General features: G+C 32.3%; 2 protein-coding genes across 2 annotated transcripts; both read left to right on the forward strand.

Annotated features, from left to right (window-relative positions):
• Positions 1–6,485: 6,485 nt before the first annotated feature.
• Positions 6,486–13,234, forward strand: LOC130799287 (uncharacterized). Its single transcript, XM_057662389.1, has 6 exons — positions 6,486–6,529; positions 6,688–6,860; positions 6,906–7,300; positions 7,401–7,497; positions 12,973–13,030; positions 13,117–13,234. The coding sequence occupies exons 1-6, from the start codon at positions 6,486–6,488 to the stop codon at positions 13,232–13,234; spliced, it is 885 nt and encodes a 294-aa protein (XP_057518372.1).
• A 2,456-nt stretch (positions 13,235–15,690) lies between these two features.
• LOC130799660 (uncharacterized) lies at positions 15,691–25,316 on the forward strand. The gene is made up of 2 exons (XM_057662832.1): positions 15,691–16,230; positions 24,486–25,316. The coding sequence occupies exons 1-2, from the start codon at positions 15,988–15,990 to the stop codon at positions 24,720–24,722; spliced, it is 480 nt and encodes a 159-aa protein (XP_057518815.1). The 5' UTR covers positions 15,691–15,987; the 3' UTR covers positions 24,723–25,316.
• Positions 25,317–26,402: the final 1,086 nt, after the last annotated feature.

A 26,402-nucleotide genomic window follows, 5' to 3' on the forward strand; every position in this document is an offset into this window, starting at 1 on the left:
TTGTCCAATGACACAGTGAGTACATCTACATTGCATAGGTCACTCAAGTGGGCATTAAATGCACCGTTGAGGGACCAATAAGTGCTTGCCACATTAACAATTGTAGCCAAACACGTGAGTCGGTATTTTTGGGATTGTAAAATGACATTCGTTGAGGGCAATTAAGACATTCTATAACATTCCAATGATGGGCTATAAATACCTCAAGCCACACCATTAATAAGGTAACTAATACATAACAAAAGCACAATTTACTTTAGCATAAGATTTCAAGCAATTTATCACTCTCAGCATTGATTGAGAACTAAAAATATTTTCCTTAAAAGACTTATTTGAACACTATTGAACATTTAATGAATAAGACAAGTTCTTATTTATTAAAGTAAAATTGAAAATTTGAAAAAAATAAGATTATTTCACAACTTTAATCAGAAAACAAGCATCATTCAAACTTTATTCCCAAAATAAGCGTCCTTGGCTTCAAAGCTAGACTTGGTGTAAACTCACTCTTACTAACAGCGAATTAAAAGAAATGGTCAAAATTTTAGTCAAGGGATATGTCGCTGTTACTAACAACGACCTAATGTTTGACTGGTCAAACATAATGTCGCTGTTAGTAACAGCGACATATCCGTTGATTTGATTTGACTTTTGTTGATCGTTTTGTATGATTTAAACTAATCGTTGTAAAATTGAAAAATAGCTGTTATGAAGTTGAAAATAGTCGTTGTTATTATGTTCTATAAATAACTCCATCATCTCCCTACTTCATTGTATCCAAACTCCATCATTCTTGTTCTAATTAATCGATTTTGAAGGTAACATAAAGTATTATGTTAGTATTATGTTAGTATTATTCTCAATTTATAAATGTTAATATTATTTTTGAATGTTTACTTATGTTACTATATCATACGTGTTCCGTAGATGTCACAGGAGCATTCTATTGAAGAGCTTTCTGATTGTGGTTATGAAGTTTAGATTAATACAGATTGGAGCGACTTCGATCCAGGCTGTGATTTTGTTGCTTGTCCTTTCTACTTGGGTGAAGGATTCGGATGCACGTACTTTAGGTGGGTTGCTCCGAAGGGTACCAACGCTTGAAAAAGAAAAACAAGAGCTTAAAGATGAGGTATTTAATCTCAAGAGACAAATAGATGATATGGAACATATGAAAGAAGAGACTGAGAGAATTATGAGAAAGTTGAAGAAGCAATATTAGTTAACGGCGGTGGTTTAACTTAACGAATGAACTATGTAATTTGATATGGATTCGTTGAACATGAATGAAACTGTGTTGAATTTTCGAGAGCATTTTCCCTATTTGAATATGATCTTCTGTTTATTTTTGATTAAATTCATACTGTATTTTTGGCGGAATGATTCATCGCTGAAAACTCTGAGTACCTAACATCATTTCATTCATTATAAACATGTGATAATACGATAAAAATATATACATCTACATATATATTACAAATTATACACAAAAGACCAAATGTTACAAATATTGAATATGTACAAATGTTCAATATATACAAAATGTCACTAATGTTCAATATATACAAATAGTATACTAATGCTAATTCTCCTCTTGTACCCTGTCTAACTGTAACGGTTTACGACGCCTCCTACGATAGTAAGAGGCCGTCGCATGACGCTCGGGTAGGGGAGGGGATTGATACTGTGATGATCCAGCACTCTGTGAGGACCCAGCACCATAATCGGGGCACGTTAAGTCTACCTCCTCAAGATGAACGTTGGCATGATGAGGAGATGACCCCTGCTCGTCCATAGTGGTGTCGGGCACAGCGACTTCTGGAATGAAGTGCTGAAACTGTGTCCCTAGGAGTATGCCTTGGGCAATCTCCCGTATAGGCTCCTCTTGGGTGGAGCTAATAATGGATGCAATGCCCTGTGCCTGCAGTAATACTGAAGTATTAATAAAATGTATAGCATGTAAGTTCTGTGGATAATAATCAACATTGAAGAATACCTACAAACTGTGTCTCGTCAGTGCTGCGGGAGCGTACTGGGCTGTCGCGATGATACCTCGTGGTGTCATCCATCAACGAGTGATGGAGAGGAACCACGGCATGTAATCCGCCGAAGTAGGTGCGCCTACAGCCTCGATCAGCGCATCTTGGGACAACAGCTTCTGCCTGTGATCCCAACGAGCTATATGGCGCCAGTTGATCTCCAACCAGTTCTTGGGCTCCCGACCCTTGCGTGAGCTGTGATGGAGATCCGCCTCTGTGTCACAAGGCGGCGGGATGCCCTGTACCATTCCAAATTGCCGCAGTACGCGCTCAGGGAGATGCACTTCGACTATGTCAAAGCATATTAAAGGTACAAAGGCTCTCCACGCCCCTGACAAGATCCCTGAGTGCTTAGGCAATGTAGTGTATACCTCATCGAGGTAAGGGTCCCGTCGAAACTACACGTGAAAATGCAATTGATAAATTACGCAATGTGATAATTTACAAGACTAGTTGTAGTGAGGTTTTTACCTGGTCAGCTCGATGTAGATTGAGTTGATCGTGATAGAACCCTACGCCCGATCCTGTGTGGGTCCTTGTACGTCTATCAAAGGACCACTGCAATCCATACCACAGAGACCTTAATTGATGGGTCTTCAGCAACACAATTTCTAATAAGATTGTCAATCACGGAAGATGTCAAATGAATGTGTCCAGCTGACACATTTTCAGTACTTAATACACAACCCCCATGCTTCCCTTTATATATAACAATCTCCCATGAAGGTGAATAGGAGCTCTTCCTAGCCCTAAGCCTCCAAGCACACCCTCTCTTACACTTCAAGGTGAGCACGGTTTGATTTGAAGTCTCAGTTCGATACTCAACGTTCCTACGAATATGATACAATCTAACAGCATCCAACAATGCATCCTTGTTATCAAACATCATACCCTTTTGAAACTCTCCTTCATCGGTGTAGGTTGTATCACAAGCCCAAGACCTCCAAGAGTTGTCCTCAATATGTTCATCTAGAGGGGGAACTAGTGCGTAAGGTGTAGGAGCAATGATTGTTGGAATGTTGCCTAAGCTCATGTCATTAGCTAGAGCCTCCTCGTCAACACCCACATCGTCCTCAGAAGGAGCTTCAACGAATTCATTACTCTCACTATTAACATCACCCCAAGGCTCATTTGTATCTTCTAAGTTAAAGTATCATCATTTGAGACTTGAATTTGAAGTTGATTAGGTTCAATAGAAGGAGAAGAGGAAGATGACATAATGGGATTTTTGGTTTCTTGGGTAGGGAAGGGCGTATGAGAAGGAGCAGAAGAAGTTACATTCAAGAATGAATTTGTTTCTACAACATTGACATCTTGATTCCCTAGGGGTACCTCTTCTACATATAACTCTAAAGAAGGAATAGAGGTAGACTTTGAATACTCCCACATTGCATCTATAGCCTCCTCATCCTCAACCGGAAGAGCTAACAATTCTCCACTCATATTGTACTTAAAACTTACATTAACAATACTTCTTGTAGTGTCAATGCCAATCTTAGAGCATATAAGATGTTTAAATTCATTCAAATCCATGTTTGAGTTGCATGCAAACAGTTTACGTCTTCCCCCAACATACTTAACATTGTTACTACTTGATCGAATTGAACCATTCCAAAAACATACAACAGTCACACGAAATGAAGCCATTTCTACAACAATACGTACAAAATCAACATCACCATCAAGTTCATATATATATATATATACTACATAACAACATTGATTAAATTTAGGTTTTGCATTCAAACATTCTCTAAATTAACCTCAAATTTAGGGTTTGCATTCAAACATTCTCTACATTAAACTCAAACATTTCTACATTAAATTCATGAACAAACAACCTCAATATGAAGATCATGGCAAATAACAAGTACATTTGACATATTCATAGAGTTTAAGTGTAAATGACCACCATAATGGCATACATTTTAAAATCAACAAGAACTAAAAAATTTATAATAAAAACGTACCTTAATAAGCTGTAGATCAACAAGAAGTAGTAAATTGCAAGTTTAAGAACTTGCATTTATGTGAAAGTTCATGAACATTTTGTGAACCCTAATTTTCGAAAAAGGAAACAAACACAAAAAAATAGTACCTTAAGTGAACGTAGGAAGATGACAGAACTAATTAGTAGTAGAAACTTGGAATTTGATTAGATTAATTGAAGGATTGAAGTTGATTTTAATGGTGGAAAGAAGAGGGAGATCTCGTAGGTTGAATGAGGAAGTAAATTGAAATGAGGAAGAAGAAGAACTGGAAAATTTAACACACATGAAGTCGCTGTTAGTAACAATGACATATCCATTGACCAAAATTTTGACCATTTCTTTTAATTTGCTGTTAGTAAGAGCGAATGTACACCAAACCTAACTTTGGAGCCAAGGACGCTTATTTTGAGAATAAAGTTTGAACGAAGCTTATTTTTTGAATAAATTCATTAAAACGACTTATTTTTTTTCAAATTTTCAGTAAAATTCACCTAGATTAATCCAACATTTTATTGATTTTTCTACAATAATCCCAACTTTTTTTATCAACAATGAATAATTCAAATTTTAGGGTCATTTATCTAAGAACATTGTTGCCCAAATGATGACCGTTTTTTGCAAATTACCACACAAAAAGAAAAAGAAAAATCAAAAAATCAAAAATATTAAAATTAAAAGTTAAAATCAAAAAATAATCATGAATAATTTTTTAAAATTTTTTAATTCTTTAATAATTTAATTTTGTATTTAATTTTTTTTTATGCAAAATAACTTGTTGTATTGGTAAAGGTTACCTTAGTGCATTCTTAGAAAGCACCCCTTATAGTTAGAATTATTCATGGTTAATCAAAAGTTGGAATTATTATAGGAAAATCAATAAACGTTTAAATTATTCAAGGTAATTTTTCTTTTATTAAATTCAAACATTAAAACCTCAAACTATAAAAAGCCCTAATAATATCCACCAATCTAAAAGTCATTGGGTATTTGGGAAAAAACTTATTAGGAAAACCATTTTATTCAAACACTGAATTCGGCGTTGGAGAAGGTCCTCAAAAAACCATTTAGGGTCCTCCTAACCTTTGCTGTGCATGTGAACATGGCATTTTAAAAGTGGCTTTACTTTAAGATTGGCTGAATAGCAAGAACAAACTCCCATAATCCCAACAATAATCTTTATTTAAGGACACAACTTTAAACTAATCCTGATTTAATAATTAATTAATTATTTCCTATTTACGAATAAAATTACAACACTTAAGTCTTTAAAACTACAAATTTTAACTGCAACATTTAATCTTGGATATCTTTTCCTTCACTGCTACATAAAATAAACACTTTATGTGTTTGATATGAGTATGAAATTATTAGGAAAAATTACCTAGAACAATCTTAACGTTTTTTATGATTTTCCTACAATAATCCCACCTATTGATTAACCATGAATAATCCCATTAGGGGGTATTTGCCTAGAGTAAGCTTGGGTAACCCCATGACTTGCTATTATAGGTAATTCACCAAAAAAAAAAAATTGAAAATTAATGTAAAATTAGAGAAAAATTTTGAAAATTTACATAAAAATTCTAAATAATTAAAAATTTTAAAAACATTTCACATTTTTCGATATTTTATTTTATTTATCTTTATTTTTTTAAAAAAAACTTACTATAACAAGTCATCAGGTTTACTCTAGGAAAATACCCTATAAAATTGAAATTATTCATGGTTAATCAATAGATGGGATTATTATAGTAAAATCATGAAAATGTTAAATTATTTTAGGTAATTTTTCCAATTTATTATCATTGACTTTATATTATTGAAAACAAAGAGATGAATAAATTAAGATTTAAGATACAAATAAAATCAAATTTCAATAAACTTTATTAATAAAACTCTTGTTACATCGTTAAATTCAACTAACAACTAGTTCGACACCACATTTACTCTCATTACAGAGGACATTAATAGATCTTTGTGGCGTTTTTATTGCATTATTTTCTCCTACAAACATCGATATCATTGATAGCATAATTTGTTTCTCACAAGAATTTATACATTCGATCTTGGGAATATTAGAGTTTGAAACACATTGTTCGAACTCTAATATAGCATCGTTTTCAATTGGTGTTAGAGCCAAGTTGTTATTATCGTGATTTAGAGGTCATATTGGTGCGACATGGCTACAATGAAACTTGATATTGAGAAGTTTGATAGGAGCGTGAACTTTGGCTTATGGCAAGTCAAAATGAAAGCAATTTTGATACAAAATGGAGTGCATAAAGCACTAGATGGTGTGGAGAAGAAACCCGAAGGCATAAGTGAGGCGAGATGGGAAGAAATTGATGCGAAGGCTCTTTCCGCCATACAACTTTGTCTCTCTAATGAAGTTTTGAGAGAAGTTGTAAAGGAGGAAACTTCAAAAGGCATTTGGGAAAAGTTGGAATCACTCTATATGGAAAAGATTGTTACCAATCGACTTTTGATAAAGAGTCATTTGTATGATCTCAGATTGCAAGAAGGAAGCCCATGAAACTGCACCTTGATGAATTTTACTCAATAATTATGGATTTGCAAAATATTGATGTAAAAGTGGATGATGAGGATTTAGCTATTCTATTGTTAGTTTCACTACCACCTTCATATAAGCATTTTAGGGAAACATTGTTATATGGAAGAGACTCGTTGAGTAGCGAAGATGTTAGAAAGGCCTTGACTCAAAAGGACATTATTGATTCTCAATTTGCTCAAATGGAGTCTAAAGATTCCAATGATGCTTTGATTGTTAAGGAGTCAAATAAGAACAAAAGAAGCATGACTTGCAACTTTTGTAAGAAGAAAGGTCACCTCAAGAAAGATTGTTGAAAATTGAAAGCAAAACAATCCGATGAAAGCAAGTCCGCAAAATCTAGTTCCGCCGAAGTTAGCTATGTTGAAAGTGAGGATTATGATGTTGGTGCTCTTGTTGTTACTAGCGAATACAAGGGTGATGATTCTTGGATTTTGGATTCGGGATGTTCGAGACACATGACTTTTAACTTTAGTTTCTTCTCAACTAATCAAAAGGTTGATGGAAGAAAAGTCACTATGGACAATGAGGCTAGTTGTCCGATACTTGGTGTAGGAGATGTTAAATTTATCATGTTTAATGGTGTTGTAAGAACATTGACCGAAGTCCTTTATGTTCCAGGTATGAATAGAAATTTAATTTCCCTTAGTATTTTGGATAAAGAAGGTTTTAGATGCATTGGTGAAGGTAGAGTTTTGAAGGTTGGCAAGGGTCCTAATTTGTTCTTAAAAGGATCTATTGTATATGCTTGTGGGTTCAACCTTAATAAGTTCGGCTTGTGTGTCCACTACTTCAACCTAGCGCGATGATGAAGATGATGATACTTCTTTAAGTAATGAAAGTTCGAGAATAATTCCAACATACCCCAATAAGTCCATGGGATGTATGGACTTGATTGGTAATTAGATTTCATACTCTTTTGTGAGCACTTTAAGAGCATTTTAGTGCATGTGCCTTGTTTGTGCACATGTGTTGTTTTTGTTTTATTTTGAGTATGATGTTGTGTAAGTTTTTATATTATGATGGAGTGAATTTGAGAATGTTTTTTACTTGGGTGAACTCAAGTCAAGGTGGAGATTGTTAGAATTATTGGTGACTTGAGTGCACCATTCAAGACTATGCATTAGTATGAGTGCATAAAAGTGGAATCTTTTGGGTGTTTAAGTTAGTCACTTAATGTGTAGTTAAGTTGGTGGATTAATTTGTGTGTTAATGATGGTGTTTAAGTTGGTGATCAATGCATGGAATAAATGGTGTGTTGATGGAGGCACTTAAACATGCATACTATGATGGTAATTAAGGCATTATGAATGATAGTTAATGAGAAGACTAAAGGATGAAGATTCTTGTAGAAGGCATCCAAGTAATGAAGCATTGCCTTCATCGAGCATTGGATTTGGTTTTTGACTCTTGATGTTACTTGAAATTGTTTATTTTGCATTAATCCTTAGCCTTAATTATGTAATACTCATTAATGTATAAACCTCTATAAATAGAGGTCTCATATGTCATTGTAACACATCCACAAAATACACCCCAAGCTAAACACTAGCCTATATCTCTTCTCTATTGTAATTCTCCATATTTGAGAGTTCTTTGAACTTCTTTGATAATATAAGAGATACTACAAACCGAAGGACGTAGCCTAAGTTGGGTGAACCTTGTTAAATCTTTGTGGCGTTTTTATTGCATTATTCTCTCCTACAAACATCGCTATCATTGATAGCGTAATTTGTTTCTCACAAGACTTCATACATTCGATCTTAGGAATATTAGAGTTTGAAACACATTGGTCGAACTCTAATATAACATCATTTTCAATTATCATAATCAATACATTGAAATTGGTTAATTTTCCCAACAATGCCTAAATGCATTGGAACTGGTTGATTTGGTAGCTACTTAAATACAACAAAGTGAATCAATAAACTAAACAACATAGTTTTTTAGATAGTTTATCCTTTGCCTAGAAAAATGACAACAACATACTATTATATTTAAGAGATAACACCCTTCAATGAGACGATGATTATCAAAATTAGAATAATACAATTGTAGAAGCCACCAAGTTATGATGATCCAAGTGTGAATGGTAGTATTGAGATGGGTTTTTTTATATGAAAATGTATGTTTTATTTGTTGATTTATATTAATTTGTATAATATATAATATTCTTACCATTTCAATGACTTTGTCTTATTTTATTTGTGCACGTTTGCCAAGACACATCTTGAAGTCTTAATATCTCTAACGGTGTATAACTAAAAATTATAAAAACTTGATATTAATGATCCTTGCGTTGAGACTAGAGCTGTTCATGGGCGGGTTTGGGCGGGTAGCGGACCGGGTGGTTACTAAAAATTCTACCCGTGGCCTCAAATATTCAAAAGCCCGCCCACATTTGCGTGCATATTTTTGTCGCTATCATCCCATTTTTAAAGCGGGCGGGACCCGCGGAAAGGCGGGTATTTCTTATATAAAAGTTAAAAATATAAATCATATTATAAAGATAAGTTTCAATAACAATTAAAATATAATACATTGTCTAAAATACTCTAAATATATATATATATATATATATATATATATATATATATATATATATATATATATATATATATATATATATATATATATATATATATATATATAAAGTCTCAAAATATTCAAATTACATGAATATTGAATATAGACGGTGGAGCCGGCTTCTTGTTTGAACGTTGATAGTCGACTGCTTGAGTACTTTGAGGGTTAAAAATATTAAATGTAGAAGATAGAATTAGAAACATTAAAGTCTAAAAGAAGCAAATCCTAAGGCTAGTACAAGAGTAATAAACTAAAGTTGGGTATAGGTACTAATTACTAAAATTGGCTATGAGTCATGTAGTAGTACTAGTTTATAAATTAATAGAATTAATTATTTAATAAATAATATATTAAACTAAGGGGGCGGATGGATATACCCGCGGGTATTTTTTGGTGTTGCTACCCCCCCATTTATGTTAGCGGGCGGGCATAACCTGTCCAAACTTTAAATTTTTTGAAAAACGTTCATGCCCGCCCGTTTTTCAAGTCGAATTGGTAGAGCCTGGCGGGTAGCCCGCCCATGAACAGCTCTAGTTGAGACGAATCAAACAAGATTCCACTTGACTATGTTTTAACTTATAGATTAAGAATAAAATGCACATTAAGAGTGAACTGTGAATAGTGTTAAAAATTCAAATGGAACAAAGTCACTGAAATAGAGGTAGTATTGGTTTACATTATTTAAGATATAAATTATTAAATATTAATATCATGCATTTTTTTTTTTTTTTTATGTTTTTGCTGTTTTAGGATGGAAAAATACAAGCAACAGTTAAAAGTCTTTAATCTATAGATTTAATGAATGATGACTCTACTTCCAAGAAAAGAATTAGATTGAGTATGAGAGAGTTCTTTGCATTAAAATTCAAGAGACATTGAATGAAGCAACAACAATTTTTAAAATCTAGTAGTTTGTTTCAACAATTTTTGGTTGATGCTTATACAATGATAGACAGGCTCGTATCTGACTTAGGGCGGATGGGGCAAACGTCCAGGGCCTTATATTTCAAAAATTATGTAGTTTTAAATTTAAATATTAAAAAATAAAAAAAATAAAAACATGAGAATGGTACGGTAGTGGGAATGGGAGTTGGATAATATTGTTAAGACAATAATTGTCTAACAAGTATAATAACTTTAGAAGATTTACACGCTTTTTTCTTCCAACCTAAATGGAAACTTTTCCATTTCCTATTGTGGATTTAAGAAAAAAAAATGAATAACTTTTCAAATTCATCTTAAGAATAATTTAACTTCTAATTTGATTCTATATTCTGATATTTCTATAACTAAATTTTTCACTTTTGATATATAATGTCATTTATTTTATAATTTATCTTATTTTTGTAATCATTTATGATTTATATTTTTTTAATTGTGCAATTATAGGATTTTTTTTATTATCATTTATAATTTATAGTATATTTGAAAGGCGATAAGGGCTCCCGATTTCTAATCTTGCCCTAGGCCACCAAAGTTCAGAAATGACCATTGATATAAGCTGATAAGCAAGGTCAAATTAGTCGAACTACAACAAATGTAGTATTCAAAGAGGTTTTCCAGAATTTATAACATAATTTTATTTAGTTTTTTTCCGCCTAAATTTTGTTCATATGATCTAAATTGTTCTACATTTTTAATACCTATATTTTTTGATTCAACCTCAAAAAAATCAATTCTATAATTTTATTTCCAAATAGTCAAAGTTAAATTCAATTCGGTGACTAAAAACGGACCGAATTAGCAGATAGTTTAAAATTAATCAAAAAAAATTGATTCTTTCTATCTTATGATCTCCTTAGATAGTTCATATTCTATCTATTATAATCAAAATAAATCAAAAAAAGAAATTGTTAGCTGTATTTTATTCATATTTTATCCCCATCATTTGGCTTTATTATATTGGGATTTTGCATAACTATGCTTGTTTTATTTGGGATTTTATGCTTGGTTGGGTATTTTGGGGTTTTTGTGCATTTCGGTAATATGCGTCAAAACCGATCACAAACCAAGTACATTTTGCATATACAATACTCATTTAACTCCAAAAGCTCAAGTAATCAAAAATCTTAATGACCCAAGTCAACGAAACAAGGCCAAATGGAGTTAAAGTAGACTATTCTAAGCCCACTCGCCAAAACTGGGTCGAGCCAAACTTGCTCGAGCATAAAAAAGACTTGCATTAGAGATAGAAACTGAGAAGGACCATCCAGAAGGCTGCTCGACCCGGTCGAGCGAAAGTACTATTCACTTTCAGTAGCTTCAAAATGTCAACAGAAGCATTTTCAATGCGCTCGACCAGGTCGAGCGGATTGGCTCGGGTTGAGCGATTTAGGCGTTCATAAATAATTACACTTTTAAAAGCTGCTGATTGGATGCCCTACCCATTTCTTCTGCCTCTCATACTCTATTGCTCTACCACCCCTATTTGCCACCCTTCAATAGCCTACCTATGTCACACATAGAGGTGGTGGATAAATTATGAAGCCACCACCTACCACTTATCCTCCCTCCTATAAATAGAGAAGAAGAAGGCTCAAGCAAAGGATCCATTTTCTTTTACAACTCAAGTTCTGAATTTTAAGCTTTCATTAGTTGGTGTTAATCTTCCTTTATGTAATTTTCTTGATTCATTCTTATACTCTTAGTTGCAATTTCTATTCAAACACTTGTTAGAGGGTTCAAGCTTTTGATTAGTTCATTATTAAAGTTCATTTGATATATTCATGTAATTGAGATTAAGTCAATCTATTAAAGCATTTCATCAAACATTTGGATAGCAATTGGAGCTTATGGAGTTTATCATTGGCATTCTTTAGTTTTTCAATTGATTATATTCCTTGAATTGAATTCCAAGCTAGTAATTTCTATTCTCTACACTTTATTGCTTTTGATTTTTGTTATTAGTATTTATCATGAATTCAATGTCTTTAGTTATGTTTAACTTCAATAAGAGTGAGTAGTTCGTTTTGGCTTAGGCTATCTATTATCACCATGTATGTAGTCTAAATTGTTTTCTTTACCTTTGGCTTGGTTGTGTTGTTTATGGTTTGAGATGAATTTTTCTATTATCGTATCATTGGATTGAGGGCGAGAGTCGATTTCTAATGATAATCCATGCTTGAAAATTGAATCATCTCCATGAGAATAGGTAGATGTTTTGATTGGAAATGTTGAATGTGTGCTCCATGTCTTAAAATGTGCTTAGCTCCATGAGAATAGGTAGTTGAGTATATATTAGGAAGCTTTTATTACTTAAGAAAGAACATTAGTATCCAAGATACATTCTTCCCCATAACACATATCCATGACCTTAAGTTAAAGATTAGTAAACACTACTTTGGTGAGAAAGTCTAGCCTTTGCCTCTTCATCATCATATTACCTTTTCATATGTTTGTATTGCCCTTAATCTTATGTTCTTGGTTAATTAGCATCTTTACTTGTTTTATGCTTTGTTTTAGCTTTAGTCTTTATTTTCTTGTTTTAGTTAATTACACCAACAAACATCTATATATACGTGTTGAACTAATTAATTGATCGAGAATCCCTTGATATACACCCCACTCCCTGCGGATTCTACCCGTACTTGTCGACGTACTACGCTATGCCGTGCACTTGCGGTATTACTATTGAAGGGCGTAAAGTTCCGATCAGAAATTTTACTTACATCTCATTAATATGTGTTGTATGAAGCTAATTCATTCAATATTCTATGGTTGAACTTTTACATTGCTATGGAATTCTTTATTGCATTAGATATTTGAAATAAATATTGTTGTGGATCAGAATTAGAGCAAACGAAAATGGTGAATGTTTGTGAAGGTCAGACGAAACTGGATATCAAGTAAATGAATTTGAATTTTTTTAAAAATACTTAGATACTAACATTTTGTAGTGGATCTAATTTCATGTAAATGAATTTGTATTTAGAGGAGTTTCAGCTAAAAAATCGGTCAACAAGATTGAGAGGGAAGGAACTGTTGGTGAAAGAGATTCCTCTCTTCAGGGTCCAAATATAAGTGAAATGGGTTCTGCCGCTGACTTGTAAAACTAACAGCGGATTAGTTGTTCGGGGGCTCCTTCTTGGAAAGCACCTCCGATGCTTAAGTCAATGATCGGAAATATGAATCGAGAATTGAATGTAAGTAGTTGAGGAGATTGAATGCAAACCTGATTTTGTAATAAATGAGGTTATTTATAGTGAGAGTTGGGTCTGGTTGTGAATCACCCAAGGGCATTTTGGTGATTTCACCCCTAGGATTAGGCTTTTAAGGGCTCTAACCAGCACACATGGATTTTAGGCTTGCTGACTTGGCCCATTTGGTTGGAGGCCTTCGGACCCCATAATAAGAGATAAGAGGAGAGATAAAAGTGAATGAAGATTAAAGGTCAAACAAAGACGAAAATAAATATTTGCATTTGTAAAGCAAATAACTTCATTTTTGCAATCATCTGACATTTGCTTTAATTTTATTCTCTAAATTTCTTTTATTATTTATTTATTTTAATAGACACAATTACTAATATTTTTTTATTCATAAATTTTTTAAAATGTCAATTACAATCTTATAGTGATCAATAAGATAATTGAGCTAATTATATAGATCCGTCTCAACATTCAGATAGTCTCAAGACAAAGTATTTTAATTTTATATTTGTGTATTATTTAAATTATTTTTTAAAAATATATATGTTATTATCATATTAAATATTTCCTTTAATTTAATATTTTAATAAATGTTCAAAACAATTTATTAATATAAGAATTTATTTTTAACATAATTTGTTATACTTAATTATTAAATATTAAAATAATATCAAAATAATATTGTTTAACATCATACATAACTTATAAAATAGTACTTTTAAAATTAAAAATGAATTAAATATTAGTGATTGTATGCAATTATTAATTCATTGAAAATCAATAACCAATGATTTACAATTCATTTTCTTTGTTTTTTTAAAATAAAAAAAAAACAATAAAATGAAAAAAAAGCGTGCATCGCACGGGAATAATCTAGTTACTTATTATTATTGAAATCAGATTTAATCAAACCATTTCAATCAAACCAAACCTGATCAAACCTAACTAGACCTAATTATTAGACCAGATCAGACAAACTACTTATTCTTATTACTTATCCTTTATATTCTTTTTAATGTTATCAATTATTATTTTTTCAACTGTTATTTATATATGTTATCTATAGTAATATTATTTTGATTTATCGAGTTAATTAAATATTTTGTGTTGAGTTTATTTTTAAGTCACATTAATTTTGAGTTGGATAGAAAGTTTTACTATGTTATATAACTAATATTTTCAAAATATATGGTAGTAGAAAATGGGTGTAAAATAATGATTTCAATTGCATTTCTTATTCCTTGTGTCTTTCCTCGAGTTCATTCTAAATACCTGTAGAAAATGGCATTAAATGATAATTTCAATGCACTAGCTATGTAGAAATCCTATACACATACACATAAACATACCACTACCTATACGGCCATACCCATACTTGGTACTATTAATGCATAATTCTTGGTACTATAATTTCTTTGAAGATTAGTTAAAGAGAAGACAAAAAGACAAACGGTTGATACCCTATCACTCTAGAAGGTTAAACGACCCTATGTAACTTAAAACGACCAAATGGTTGATAAAAAATGGAATAAAAATAAATATTATGAGTTGATGAGTGAAATATATGAGTGAAACAAAAAGGTGAGTTAAATATGTAAATAAAAATTAAAAAATTTATGTATGTAATAATTAAAAATAAATTATGCTAGATTTTTGTAATCATTAATTATTATATTTCTTTAGTCCATTTTAATTAGCATCACCTTTCATTCTATTGTTTTTCATTGATTTTATACTTTTCTTTTTTAGTAGTGGTCTTACTCTCATTTTTTTAATTGCATTCATTTCTTTTATCTACTAATTTCTATGATCACTTTTTTTTTTTCAAAATCTTCAACTTAATTGAACTTTCTACTAATGTTCATCTAAAAAGCTCACAAAAAAAATGTTCATATAAAAAACAGAGGGTGGTAATTAGAGGGATAAATAGTCTCTATTCCTTAAAGTTATTTCCACAAGTAATGTTCACGGTAACTAAGAAAATTAAAATATTTTAGATGATATATAGATTATTTTATTGAATGACAAATTTGATGAAAAATGGGTACTATAAGCATTAAAAATAACAAAATAAAGTTAATGAAAAAAATATCAAAACCATTAAAAGTTGTTTAAATATAGTTAGTTTAAAATATACGGACCATAATCAATATAATAATGATAAAATAATATTAGTGAAATATTTGTGGGACCAAAACCATTATTCATCATTATCATTTCAATCAGACTATAAATATTATTAAAATATTAAAATAAAAATAAATAAAGTCAATTGTATCAAAAATTTTAATATAAATTGAAAATTTGTTTAGAAAATAATAGAATAATTCAAAATGACAAAATGAGAAAGGGAGAAACTTGAAACGATTGGAGTAAATGAAAAGTTTTTACTTTTATTCATCTTAGTTAATTAATTCCAAAGTCCAAACCCATAAAAATTGGAAAAAAGAAAACAACATTGAAATTTGAAACCCACACAACTCTCGGAATCCCCTCTCTAGATAAAATCAATTATCCAAATTCCCCAATTTTCATTCAGTCATTCCATCCAACACATAATTTCTTCCAATAATTCTATCGAAATCCCGTCAACCCATAGTTTCTACCTTTACTGATTTTACCATTGTCGTCTGATTGGCGACTTTGTTCTGTAGATGAGGTTTTTTAAGAAGATCGCCGGATTTTTAGGGTTTGCACATGAAAATAAGGAAGATCAAGAAGAAGATAGTAACTTTAATAATAATAACAATTTAGACGAAAATCGACGTAATCGGATGAATGTTGACCCAATTCAAAGGGGCCCCCGCAAAGGGTTCAGTGTTCCAGTTCAAGTTCCTGTTGAACGTCATGCTGTGGGTCCCATTTTGATTCCTTGTAATGGTGATGGTGGAGTTCAGGTTAGTTTCTTGTTTACCATTCTAAAATATCTTTTGTTGTTTGATTGTTTTTATTAATTTCGGTATATAAATTTGTTATGTTTGGTTGATTGATGATCATTTGTTAAGTATTTGAAGTTGAATTGAGATATATGAATGTGAGTTGATAGTGGTGCTAGTTTTTTGCTTTAATGCATGTTGTTAGTTTGACTTTTCATGCACAATTGCAAGTACCCATGTCATATCTTTGGCACTTGCTTTTTTTTGAAACAATGAGGGTGTTTGGCAATTGGTTGTGGCTGTTCGGCCACTTGTTTTGGTAAATTTGACTATTAGTTATTAGCTGTTTGTTAGAAAAAAAGTAGGTCAAGAAGTCAAAAGCAAACCATAAATGCTAGCTAGAGCAACTTTTCATTTTGGCTTAAAAACCATCTTTTTCAACTAATTTAAAAAAAATTTATCAAATACTTCTTTGTCGTTTGACCAATCAAAAGCCAAAAGTCAACCAAAAAGCTAAGCTAAAAGCCATGAACCAAACACCCCCAATATAACGGGAATAGTACGTAAAACCACCGAGTTAGACACTTGTACATTTATCCAAACCATACTTAGGTTTGCTTGCATCATTTAAGTGTACTTTATCTCGAGTAATCCTTGATGTTGTGCTTGTAATTGGTTTTTTAGTGTTATGTTTTGTACTTGTGGTTGCTTTTTGGATTTGTTTTTTATTTTGAAAATGTGCGTTGAAACTTTAGTGAATCCAAGTGTGGTTGATTTTCTACCTCTATGTTGGATGGTTTTGTATGATATATGCAATGTGTAGCTGTTATTAGCCATCATAGACGCTTGAGCAATATATGATGTGATGTTATGTTTGGTTGATGGATTCATTTAGTGAAGAATTTGGATATGAAATGAGGAATATAAGTCGTGACTCGTGAAAAGTTTTGACAAATACAAAATCTTTTGGGGTTTATCAAATTGTACAAATTTAATGTTGTGTTATCAAGTATTGCAAGATTGGCGCTTTCATTCGTTCATTGCTATTCATCCTCGTTAATATATCCTATTGAGTTGTCTAATTCTTGATTGTTTGATCTGGGATGACACTTGGACTATCCTTTTTATGACAAAATAATGGGAATGATCCACTAAAAGTAGCAGACTATGACACTTAGAGACATTCATATAGGAGATGTTTTGAAGTCCAAGTAATACATCGTATGATTTCATCCTTGAGAGTCGTTCACTATGTGGTATTAATTATTGAGGTTTTAGTTTCTAGAGTTACTTTAGAGGTTTTCTAGTTATTTTTTTAGGATTGTTTTTTACTTTGATCATCAAAACATGTTGTGACTTGAGTGAATTTAAAATTATTCGAATTTCAAAGTACTATGTTGGAAGTATATTGGAAACCATGTGTATGTATCTATGATGAGATTCTTTCAATTTTCACTTTTCTAGTATTTATGATTTGTTTATTGCTTTTGTTGGCTATTAGAAAACATTCAAATTTAGTTCTAGCATTGCATCTCTGATTCATCCAAGTAACTGATGAGATGACCTAGGATATTATCATTATGTCATCTCGCTGGTATATTCCGTATCAAGTCATCCATCAAAGATGATATAGAATTGTGCGTATAAAAAGGGCTCTACAGTAAAGTCTGGTCAAACTCTAATCAAAGTAGGATGAGCTCACCAACTCAAAAGCCCCATTAATTAACAACCATTTTAAGATGTTATAATATATTAGCTATTATCATTCTTGTTTAAAAGTGTACTTGGTTCTAATTATCTATTATAAGCTTTGATTTAAATATAAGTTTTAGAAAACTTGAATTATTATGATAAAATTGTTTTTTTTTTGAGTTAGCAATTCACATTGTGATGTTCACAAAACAAGGCAAGGTGTCATGTCCGCGACAATTTCAGTGATTTTTTTTATTTATTTTTTATTTTTTATGTTTCAAATTAGGAAGCAAGGTTGGAGAAATTTAAAATTAGGGTTTTTGCGTAAGGATGGAAGTTGTTTGTGGAATTTAGTTGAAGGATGGATTGAGGATGATGGATTGAAGATTTTAGGTGAAAAACAAATGAAAAGATAGGTTAAGGGTTAACGACTATGCTGATGCTGATTAAGGTGTTAGGGTTTCTTGGGTTTTTGAAGATGTAATAAGATGCAAAGGTTAAATCTTTATTGGGGCTATGGATGATGGATGAATTAAGAAGAAAATAAGAGGTTTCAAACGTGGACAGGATTCAAGTTTTAGTATTTAGTTAAGGGATGGGTAGAGTACGATGGATCGAAGATGCTAGGTGAAAGAAACAAATGAAAAGATAGGTTAAGGGTTAAGAACCATGATGATGCCAATTAGGGAATTAGGGTTCCTTGGGTTTGTGAAGATAGAATAAGATCCAAAGGTTAAATCTTTATAGGGGCTATGGATGGTGGACAAAGTAGGAAGAAAAGAAGAGGTTTAAGTGATGGACAAAATTCAAGTTTAAATATTTATGGGGTTTGGTAAGAGATGGACTAATAGATGAAAAAATGTTATTAAGTTTGCGAATGTAGATGATGGATAAAATAGAGGATATAATCTATGGAGTTTGAGATAGTGCAACGTAATTTGAATCTAATTCCATTATAGATGCACCATAGAATCAAACCTGAGGTTTTGAAGAACACAATTAGATTTGCTTAGCTTCATATGGATGACTTTCTGTATCTAATCTTGAAAAGAGTTATGAGCCAAAACAAGAACTAAAAAGCTATCATTGATTTTGTTGATAAAGAGTTCAGTAGCTATTTTCCTTCCATGGGAATTGATATTATAGTAAACAAGATTAGTTTTCTAATCTAAAAATTCTAATTTCTAATATACTAAAATTGAATAAAAGCAATGCTAATTAACCAAGTCTAAACAAAAAAAATGATAGGAATTAACCAATAAATATCTAGCCCAAAATTTAAGGAAAAGATTACTTTCTAAGCAAAGTAACAGAATGCTAGACGTGTGAATTACGTTCAATTTCTCTTCTGGTCAACTAGGATTCTTTAACTTTTATCTTTAGGCAAAAAAGAACACCTTTACTATTTAAGGTTCCTATCATGTTAATCTATCATAAGAAGTGTTATGATGAAGGTGCTTCTCTTGCTAGGGGTTTACCATCTATGGACCTAATGGTGGAATAGGTGGATTTCTAGGGAGAGACATGTATCTATATCTTTGTAGACCTATCTGAAGAACTTGTAAAATTTTTCTACGTGAAGCTTAAGCTATGATAAAACTGAAAAATGAAAATATTTTAAAATCAGTTTCATGTTAGTGACGTTATTTGTCCACTTTCTAGCTGTTAGAGTTCCTTTCGTAGAGAAGTTTATTAGAGTTGATGGCTCATCTAAATGCTATTTCATTCTCCTTTAGGAATGATGTGTATGATTCATATATACTATTTTATGTATCAAGTGTTCTTGCACTAATAACCATGTTCTCTATGTAGCTCTTTTGATGCTTTGTATCATGACCAAATTCAGGCTGGGATACTTTATTACTTGGACTATAAAATTTGAAGATGCTAAAAAGTTGCATGGAGTATGATTATAGTGATAAATATATTCATTGTGATTTATAAGGATGATTTTACGTCTATTTAAGGTGCATCACAGGACAATTCATAAATATTGAAAATTTAATCCATTTACGATGAAAATTTTGGAATCATCTCATCTATTTTCTCATGGTATATGTTTGCTTAGTTCCTAGTTGCAGCTCTTGCTAACTTCATATTTTGATACATGAGTTCGATGATAATAGAGTTCATGTGGGTAGTTTGGACTTTGATCTGCTTCATAAGTGATAGTGTCGTTGATGTTTTACAAATAAGGTAAAGGGACTGAGGGCACCCTCATGATTTTTATTATTACTTTGACAAGGAAAAAAGAAATGTTATGAATATGGCACGAAGATTTTTCCACAGTACTTGGTTATTTGGGTAGTATTGGTAGCTTTGCTTTTAGGATGATTTCATTTGTTTCATTTTCAATTTGCTAATAGAGATTATTCCTAAAGAAAAACATAAATTAAAGTGTAGGTGTACACACTCAAGAAAACCATCCTTTTTGCTTTTGGCTAGGAGTATTAAGGTTGCGGTGAGGGTAGCTAAATAGCTTTTTTTCCTTTTCAAGTTTTAAACAGAGTTCATCAAAGCATTGATTTTTAATTGATGCTTTATTTTTTGGGATCGGGAATTATCTTGTGTTAATGACTTAATGTCTTAATGTATAGGATCAACTTTGATTACGAAAAAGCGCAAACCACCACCATATAACTACCAGCCTTCCTAAACTTATATCACACTTTTTTTGCCAAATACCACCTTTGATAGTGTTTTCTTTGTGAACCACCACCATTTATTGGATGGAGTCACATTTTTCATTAAGTTGTGAGCCTTATCTAATATGATGTTTATCTTCTGTAAAACTTAATGGAAATGTGATTTGTTCGAGTGTCATTTAATGTTTCATTTCCTGAAAATGTAACAAAAAATGTGATCCAAACCAGTAAATGGTGGTTATTTGAAAAGAAAATGTGATATAAGGTGATTTTATACAAAAATATACTTCTATATTTGGGATTTAGGCAGTACACTTATTTAGTTTCCTAAAAGGTGCTTTACAGCACTTTAAAGAACAAAAAAGGTGGTCCACAATTTTTGCCATCAAATATGTCTTCTTTTTCATTTTATGATTAATTATATATTAAGTCAGATAAAGAAGGCTCTTTTTTAGGTTTTATTTTTGCTGGTATGATACGAAGAGGAATGTTCTAATAGATGAGCACTCTAGAGGAAGATTTCACCCCTTTTTAATTTGATGCAGTCTCTTTATATAAAGTTGATCAATCCCTTGGTTTTGCTTTAGTGCTTCTTTTGAAGTGCTCGAGAGTAAGTGGTATAAAGTAAAACTGAGTCTATAATGCAATGTTTTTCATCTTGTTACAGACGTTTGAAGGGAAATTTGATCATATATATGGTGAACCTGTTCACTTTGGCTTATTGATTGTCTGTATTTGAATGAAAAGAGTTGGTGATGTTTTGTGCGCAAATTTTTGTCGTGGAAAATGGCTATGTTTTCATTGCAGAAAAGGTTACAATTCTATATTGGGGGCCAGCTAGTAAATTTTCATCTGCTTTTGTTTTCTAATTGTTTGATTATTACATAGAGCATGGTTTTTCCCTCTACAGGATGTATTCCACAGTATTACCAATTTATATATTAACAAGGCATCGTTTATTTGCTGTTTTCTTTAGATATATTTGCAAATGGTGTTATATTTGATAATTTAGTCATATTTGAAAATTTAGCTACATTTGATCACAAAAGAGATATCTATTTTCTACAAAGATGAACTTTCAAGGGCAGCCTATATATTAGAATAGATATTTCTAATCAATCACTGTGATTTGTAAATCACCACAAAAAGTCAAAATGAATGATAGTAAAATAAACAAAATTAGAAAAGGTAAATTAAAATCACAAAACTCTCATCCTATCAAATCGTACCACATAAGGGTGATTTGTTACTTTCACAAATCAATATTATTTACTTGGACATCTTCTAAGGATTGGGACCTTTAAAGCTCTTGAAGACCATGACTCAAGGGATATACCTCAAAGGACACGAGATGACTCTCATGTTCTCATCTTTTATCTTTTTGAGATGTATTATTTCCTTGGCTTCTAGGAAAAAGACTTGACATTCTTATTCATTAGTCTAGTGACGTTAAGTTGAAAAGTTGTATTATGTTGTTACCTTTTGCGTATGCTTTGTGGAATAGTACATTGGTTTAAAATTTGAATTATATCCTATCAAGCTTACCTAAATCTAAATTTCTATATTAACCAAAGCTTACCTAAAATTAAAGCCTGCAGAGGGGCCATTTGCAATTGGTCATAGAAAAAATAAATAAATAGGGTTTTTGACTCAAAAATTAAGCCTAAGAGTAGAAGACCTAAAATATACTAAAAGTTCTTTAATTTTCATATAATGGGCTGTGGAAGATGGAAATTGGAATATAGGTTATTGGTTTTGGTTTGGATAATTTCAAGCTTTTTTTTCCACATTTAAACTATTTATTTCTTGAAACTTGCATTTCAAAGTTTGGTCCTCACTTTAAAGAGGTGCATGCCTCACGCTTCACGCCCCACGTCCCCTGCGCTTTTCGCGGAGATGTTACGTTCGTCTGTTATCTTATGAGCTGATATTTATTTAGGCAACTTGCTGTAGCTGCAACTAATTCTAGTTCAAGGAGGGTTATAGTGGGTATTACTTGATAATTATCTTATAGAAGAAGCATAGAAGTTCGAGGAAGAATGAAAAGGGGTCAGAATATCTTTTTAGGAATTGAAATGTTCGAGGATTAGCATGTCGGCTTCTTTAAACTTGGGTTCATTTCTCCGATGGAGTTTTAGTACCATCAACATGAACCAGCTAAAGCACGTAAGAGTGGGTAGTACTTCATAATCCTATTAGGAGTTACCTTGTAGAAGCAACTTTTTAAATTCTCACGAGGAAGTATGAATTAAGTGTTTCGTGAAGTTGGGATTTATCTTGGTTAAGTGGGTTAATGAATCTAGATTTACTTAGATTTCATGCACAGGTAGTGTTGCACGAAAATCATAGAATACCTTAGTTCTAGCATTTCCCATCTCACTTTGTCCTTCTTATGAATAGTTGAACTTTGTTGTACTCTATTTGAAGTTCGTGTAAAAATATTTGTCAAGTTTGTAGATTATACTTCTGTAGAATTTCTATATTTGTTATTTAAATTTAATACCTTAAATATTAATTTGTTTTTAAGGAGTTTGGCGACGTTTTTGTGATTTCGACATGTGTTTTATATGGATTTTTAAGGCTAGATCTTACATTATGGGTCTGTTTGTCAAATGATTGTAACTTTTGTTTGGTTTGACTATTGGCTGATAAGTGAGTTGCTATGTTTTTAAGCCAACTAGTATGGACTATGAAGGTGTTTGGTATATATTAATTGTTGGCTAATTGGTTGTTTATTAAAGAAAAGGTAAATCAAAAGCCAAATGCCAAAAGCCAAAGCAAGAAGCTACTCCTAGTAACTTGGTTTTGACATAAAAATTGACTTTTCAGCCGCCTTAAAACTTAAAAACTAACAACCAAATGTTTTTTTTCGCTGTTAACCAATTAAAAAGCCAAAGGTCAAAAGTAAACTAAAAAGCCTTAAAAAGCTGTTAACCAAAGACACTCTATATCTTCAGTTCTCGACAACATATGATAGTGCTGTATAGTGTCTATTGTCTAGTCTAGTATGCAGAATTTGGCTTATTCTAAGATGTTTGGAAAGGTGGATAATTAGTGCATCCCTGCTATGACATATTTTTGAGAGTACTTGACTTGTTATAAAATGAATTGTCAGTGTCCTTTTGCAATTAGGGCCTTAGGCATACCTGATAATGGCAATAAATATGCAGTACTAGTTCATTGACAGTGGTTGTTTGGCATTCTTTTGGAGTGAGAAACTCTTCATCTGAAATTTGTACTGGTAAAGGTTTTTGATGGATAAAATAGATGTTTTTTTTCCTCTAATATATGATGTTAAAAAGTAAAATCGAGGAATCGATATTCTGGAAATGTGAGCATATGAAGGGTCGGAGGGTAGTACTAAATTGAGTTTTATTACTTATCCAATTATTTGTTTAATTTAATGTCATTTGGACGTCAGATTATATCATCTGAATTTGGTACACCATATAATCCAATGGACCCATGGAGTAGATCAAGGAAAACTTATGATGTAGATGCGGGTCAAATGAATTTATGCTCCTTGGGCAATATTCGGATACTTTTAATGGAGATTGATATAATTGTGTGCATTGATCTGGATGGAGTTTCATCTGCCTTTGACTGTCTTATCTGAAGCTTAGTAGTGTCATACTCATTTGTGTAAATATAATTGCAAACTTCATATATCACAACAAGGTTGAGATTTGTATAAGTAAGACGAGCCATTACAATTTATTAAGTAACGATTCTCGAGTTTTCTTGGAAATTGACACTTGATTACCGAGTGTGAACTGCTCCTGGTAGCGCAGCGGCTTTTTACATCTACAGAATACTGCACTTTCAATTTGCTTTAATTTCTATCGCTGTTATATACTATGTCTTCCGAATGTTCAAGTCAGAACAATATGGGGTTTCCAAGTTCTTTATGCTAACAGCTGCAGCTATTGTCATACACAGGGCCTCAAGTGGTATGCGGAACGTCTGAGAATCGACGAGGATGGGGATGTAGCAGATGAATTCTTTCATGAAGTCTCTTTGGAAACGTCACAGGTCGTGCAAGATCAGCCACGACCTATGCCAAGGTTCCAAGTGAAGTCTAGTGTAAGACATGCAAAAGTAATACAACAGCAACTGACCTCTGATGGAAAGTTTCAGCATTTAGTCGAATCTCATGGTCGATTGCAGTGGGTGTAGAAACGAATTGGACATAAATCTCTTCTTTATTGCGGAGAAGGCAGGCCTGTATAAGTAAAACCTAACGACAGTGGACAGCAGGATAATTGTTGCCGGAGATAAGGGAGAACGAATGATACCTGATTCATTACTTAAAAGGCGTTTCCCCTGCTCTTCGCAATACTCGCATCTTTGGCTGGCTGGGCTTCGATGCACCGAGTTCAATTTTATTGTCATTTGTTTAATCTAATCTTGATTTTCTGATATATTTTGGAACATGGAAAAGAGATCAAAGCAGCAAGCTTGTGTTTTCTCAGTTCACTGCATAGAAAAGGCTGCTTACTAATTGTTCTTTTATGCTTTATTATTTTTTTAATCCAAATTTTTGGTGATTTTTCTGATTTCCTTTGTAACATTGCCTATGATAAATTTTAGATTTTATTTTTTTTGGTTTGAGTTAAAGATGATTATGGGTCTAAGACTTCGTTCGATATCTATATCCAGACTCAGTCTTTTCAGATATAAACTTGTATCCATGAATCCTCTATCCTTTATATATATAACATTGCTAAGAAAAGAATACTGTTCATCATGAACAGTATTTATTTCACCTCAGCAGGTCCCCACCTCTCTATCTTCCTCTGATGTAAGATTTGTTGTGAAGGCCGATGTTAGGATTATTTTTGTATTCATCATCACTCACTTTTTCTGTATTCATCACTCGCTTTCTTCCTAAACCAGAAGACCATTATGATTCCATCCTCATCTTCAACTTCATCTTCTACCTCATCTCTTGCCCTTCATCTACAACTTCATCTGCAACCTCTTGCTTGCATCGAAAAGTCAGGTAAACTTTGGGTTGTGTAAATTTTGATTTATTAGGGTTCATCCAAAATCTGTCAATTTGGTGATTTATGTATTCTGATTTTCCTCCTCTCCTTCGTTAACAGAGTACAAACTTCTCAGTTCTGATTGCTTTAATTGCTTGATCGTCCATTTCATAAGGTTAGTTCATTGTTTTAGTTGCTTGATCTTTGAGTTCCTTTATTCAAGAAGTTAGGCCTTTTGTAATTGCCATGTACAGCTAAAGTCATGGCGATTAGATTGTTTAATGCACATGGTTTTCTTTCACGGCTCCTCGTAAAGTTCCTGATGTACGGATCACTGAGGGTCCAGTCCTAGAATTTGCATCGGCTTGCAAATATGAAATTAATCGCGGGCCTCAATCTCTGCGTGAGATTGCATCAGGAAAAGACTTGAAGAAGTTTCTTGTTGTATGTTACACTACGACTCGTCATTGCTTTCACATAAACTTTGTGAATCTAGATATTTTGTGATTGAGTGATTGCTGGTTTGTGGGTCTTTTCAATATTGGGAAGCTGCTACAACTTTATTGGGAACAAGAAAGTGAAATTGATTTGGGGATTAATTGGGAAAAAAAAGAAACATTTGAAGAAACAGCTCTATGTTGAAAAAATAGGTCTTTTCTAATTCTCAACCACTAATTTTTGCAGTCTGATTTGGTGCTTGTGGAGAGGTTGACAAAGCTTGAAAGGATGAATTTAAACGTCCTAATTCTCAACCATTGATTATGAGTCGCATTTAGATGAGTTGCATTTAGATTATCAGGTGAGTTTAAAAATACAAAAATCCCTTGTTTTTGGCATCCCAATGATATGGTGAACATGAAGTTGGGTCAAG

The sequence above is a fragment of the Amaranthus tricolor genome, chromosome 14 (assembly GCF_026212465.1).
Source record: "Amaranthus tricolor cultivar Red isolate AtriRed21 chromosome 14, ASM2621246v1, whole genome shotgun sequence".
Classification (NCBI taxonomy): Eukaryota; Viridiplantae; Streptophyta; class Magnoliopsida; order Caryophyllales; family Amaranthaceae; genus Amaranthus; species Amaranthus tricolor.

Bases quoted from the DNA above. Each gene is read 5' to 3' on its own strand.
- LOC130799287 (XM_057662389.1), top strand. From the start codon at position 6,486: ATGGAAAAGATTGTTACCAATCGACTTTTGATAAAGAGTCATTT. The intron at 6,861-6,905 runs GTAAGAAGAAAG...GAAAATTGAAAG, and splicing joins AAGCATGACTTGCAACTTTT to CAAAACAATCCGATGAAAGC. The intron at 13,031-13,116 runs GTAAATGAATTT...ATTTGTATTTAG, and splicing joins CAGACGAAACTGGATATCAA to AGGAGTTTCAGCTAAAAAAT.
- LOC130799660 (XM_057662832.1), top strand. From the start codon at position 15,988: ATGAGGTTTTTTAAGAAGATCGCCGGATTTTTAGGGTTTGCACATGAA. The intron at 16,231-24,485 runs GTTAGTTTCTTG...TGTCATACACAG, and splicing joins ATGGTGATGGTGGAGTTCAG to GGCCTCAAGTGGTATGCGGA.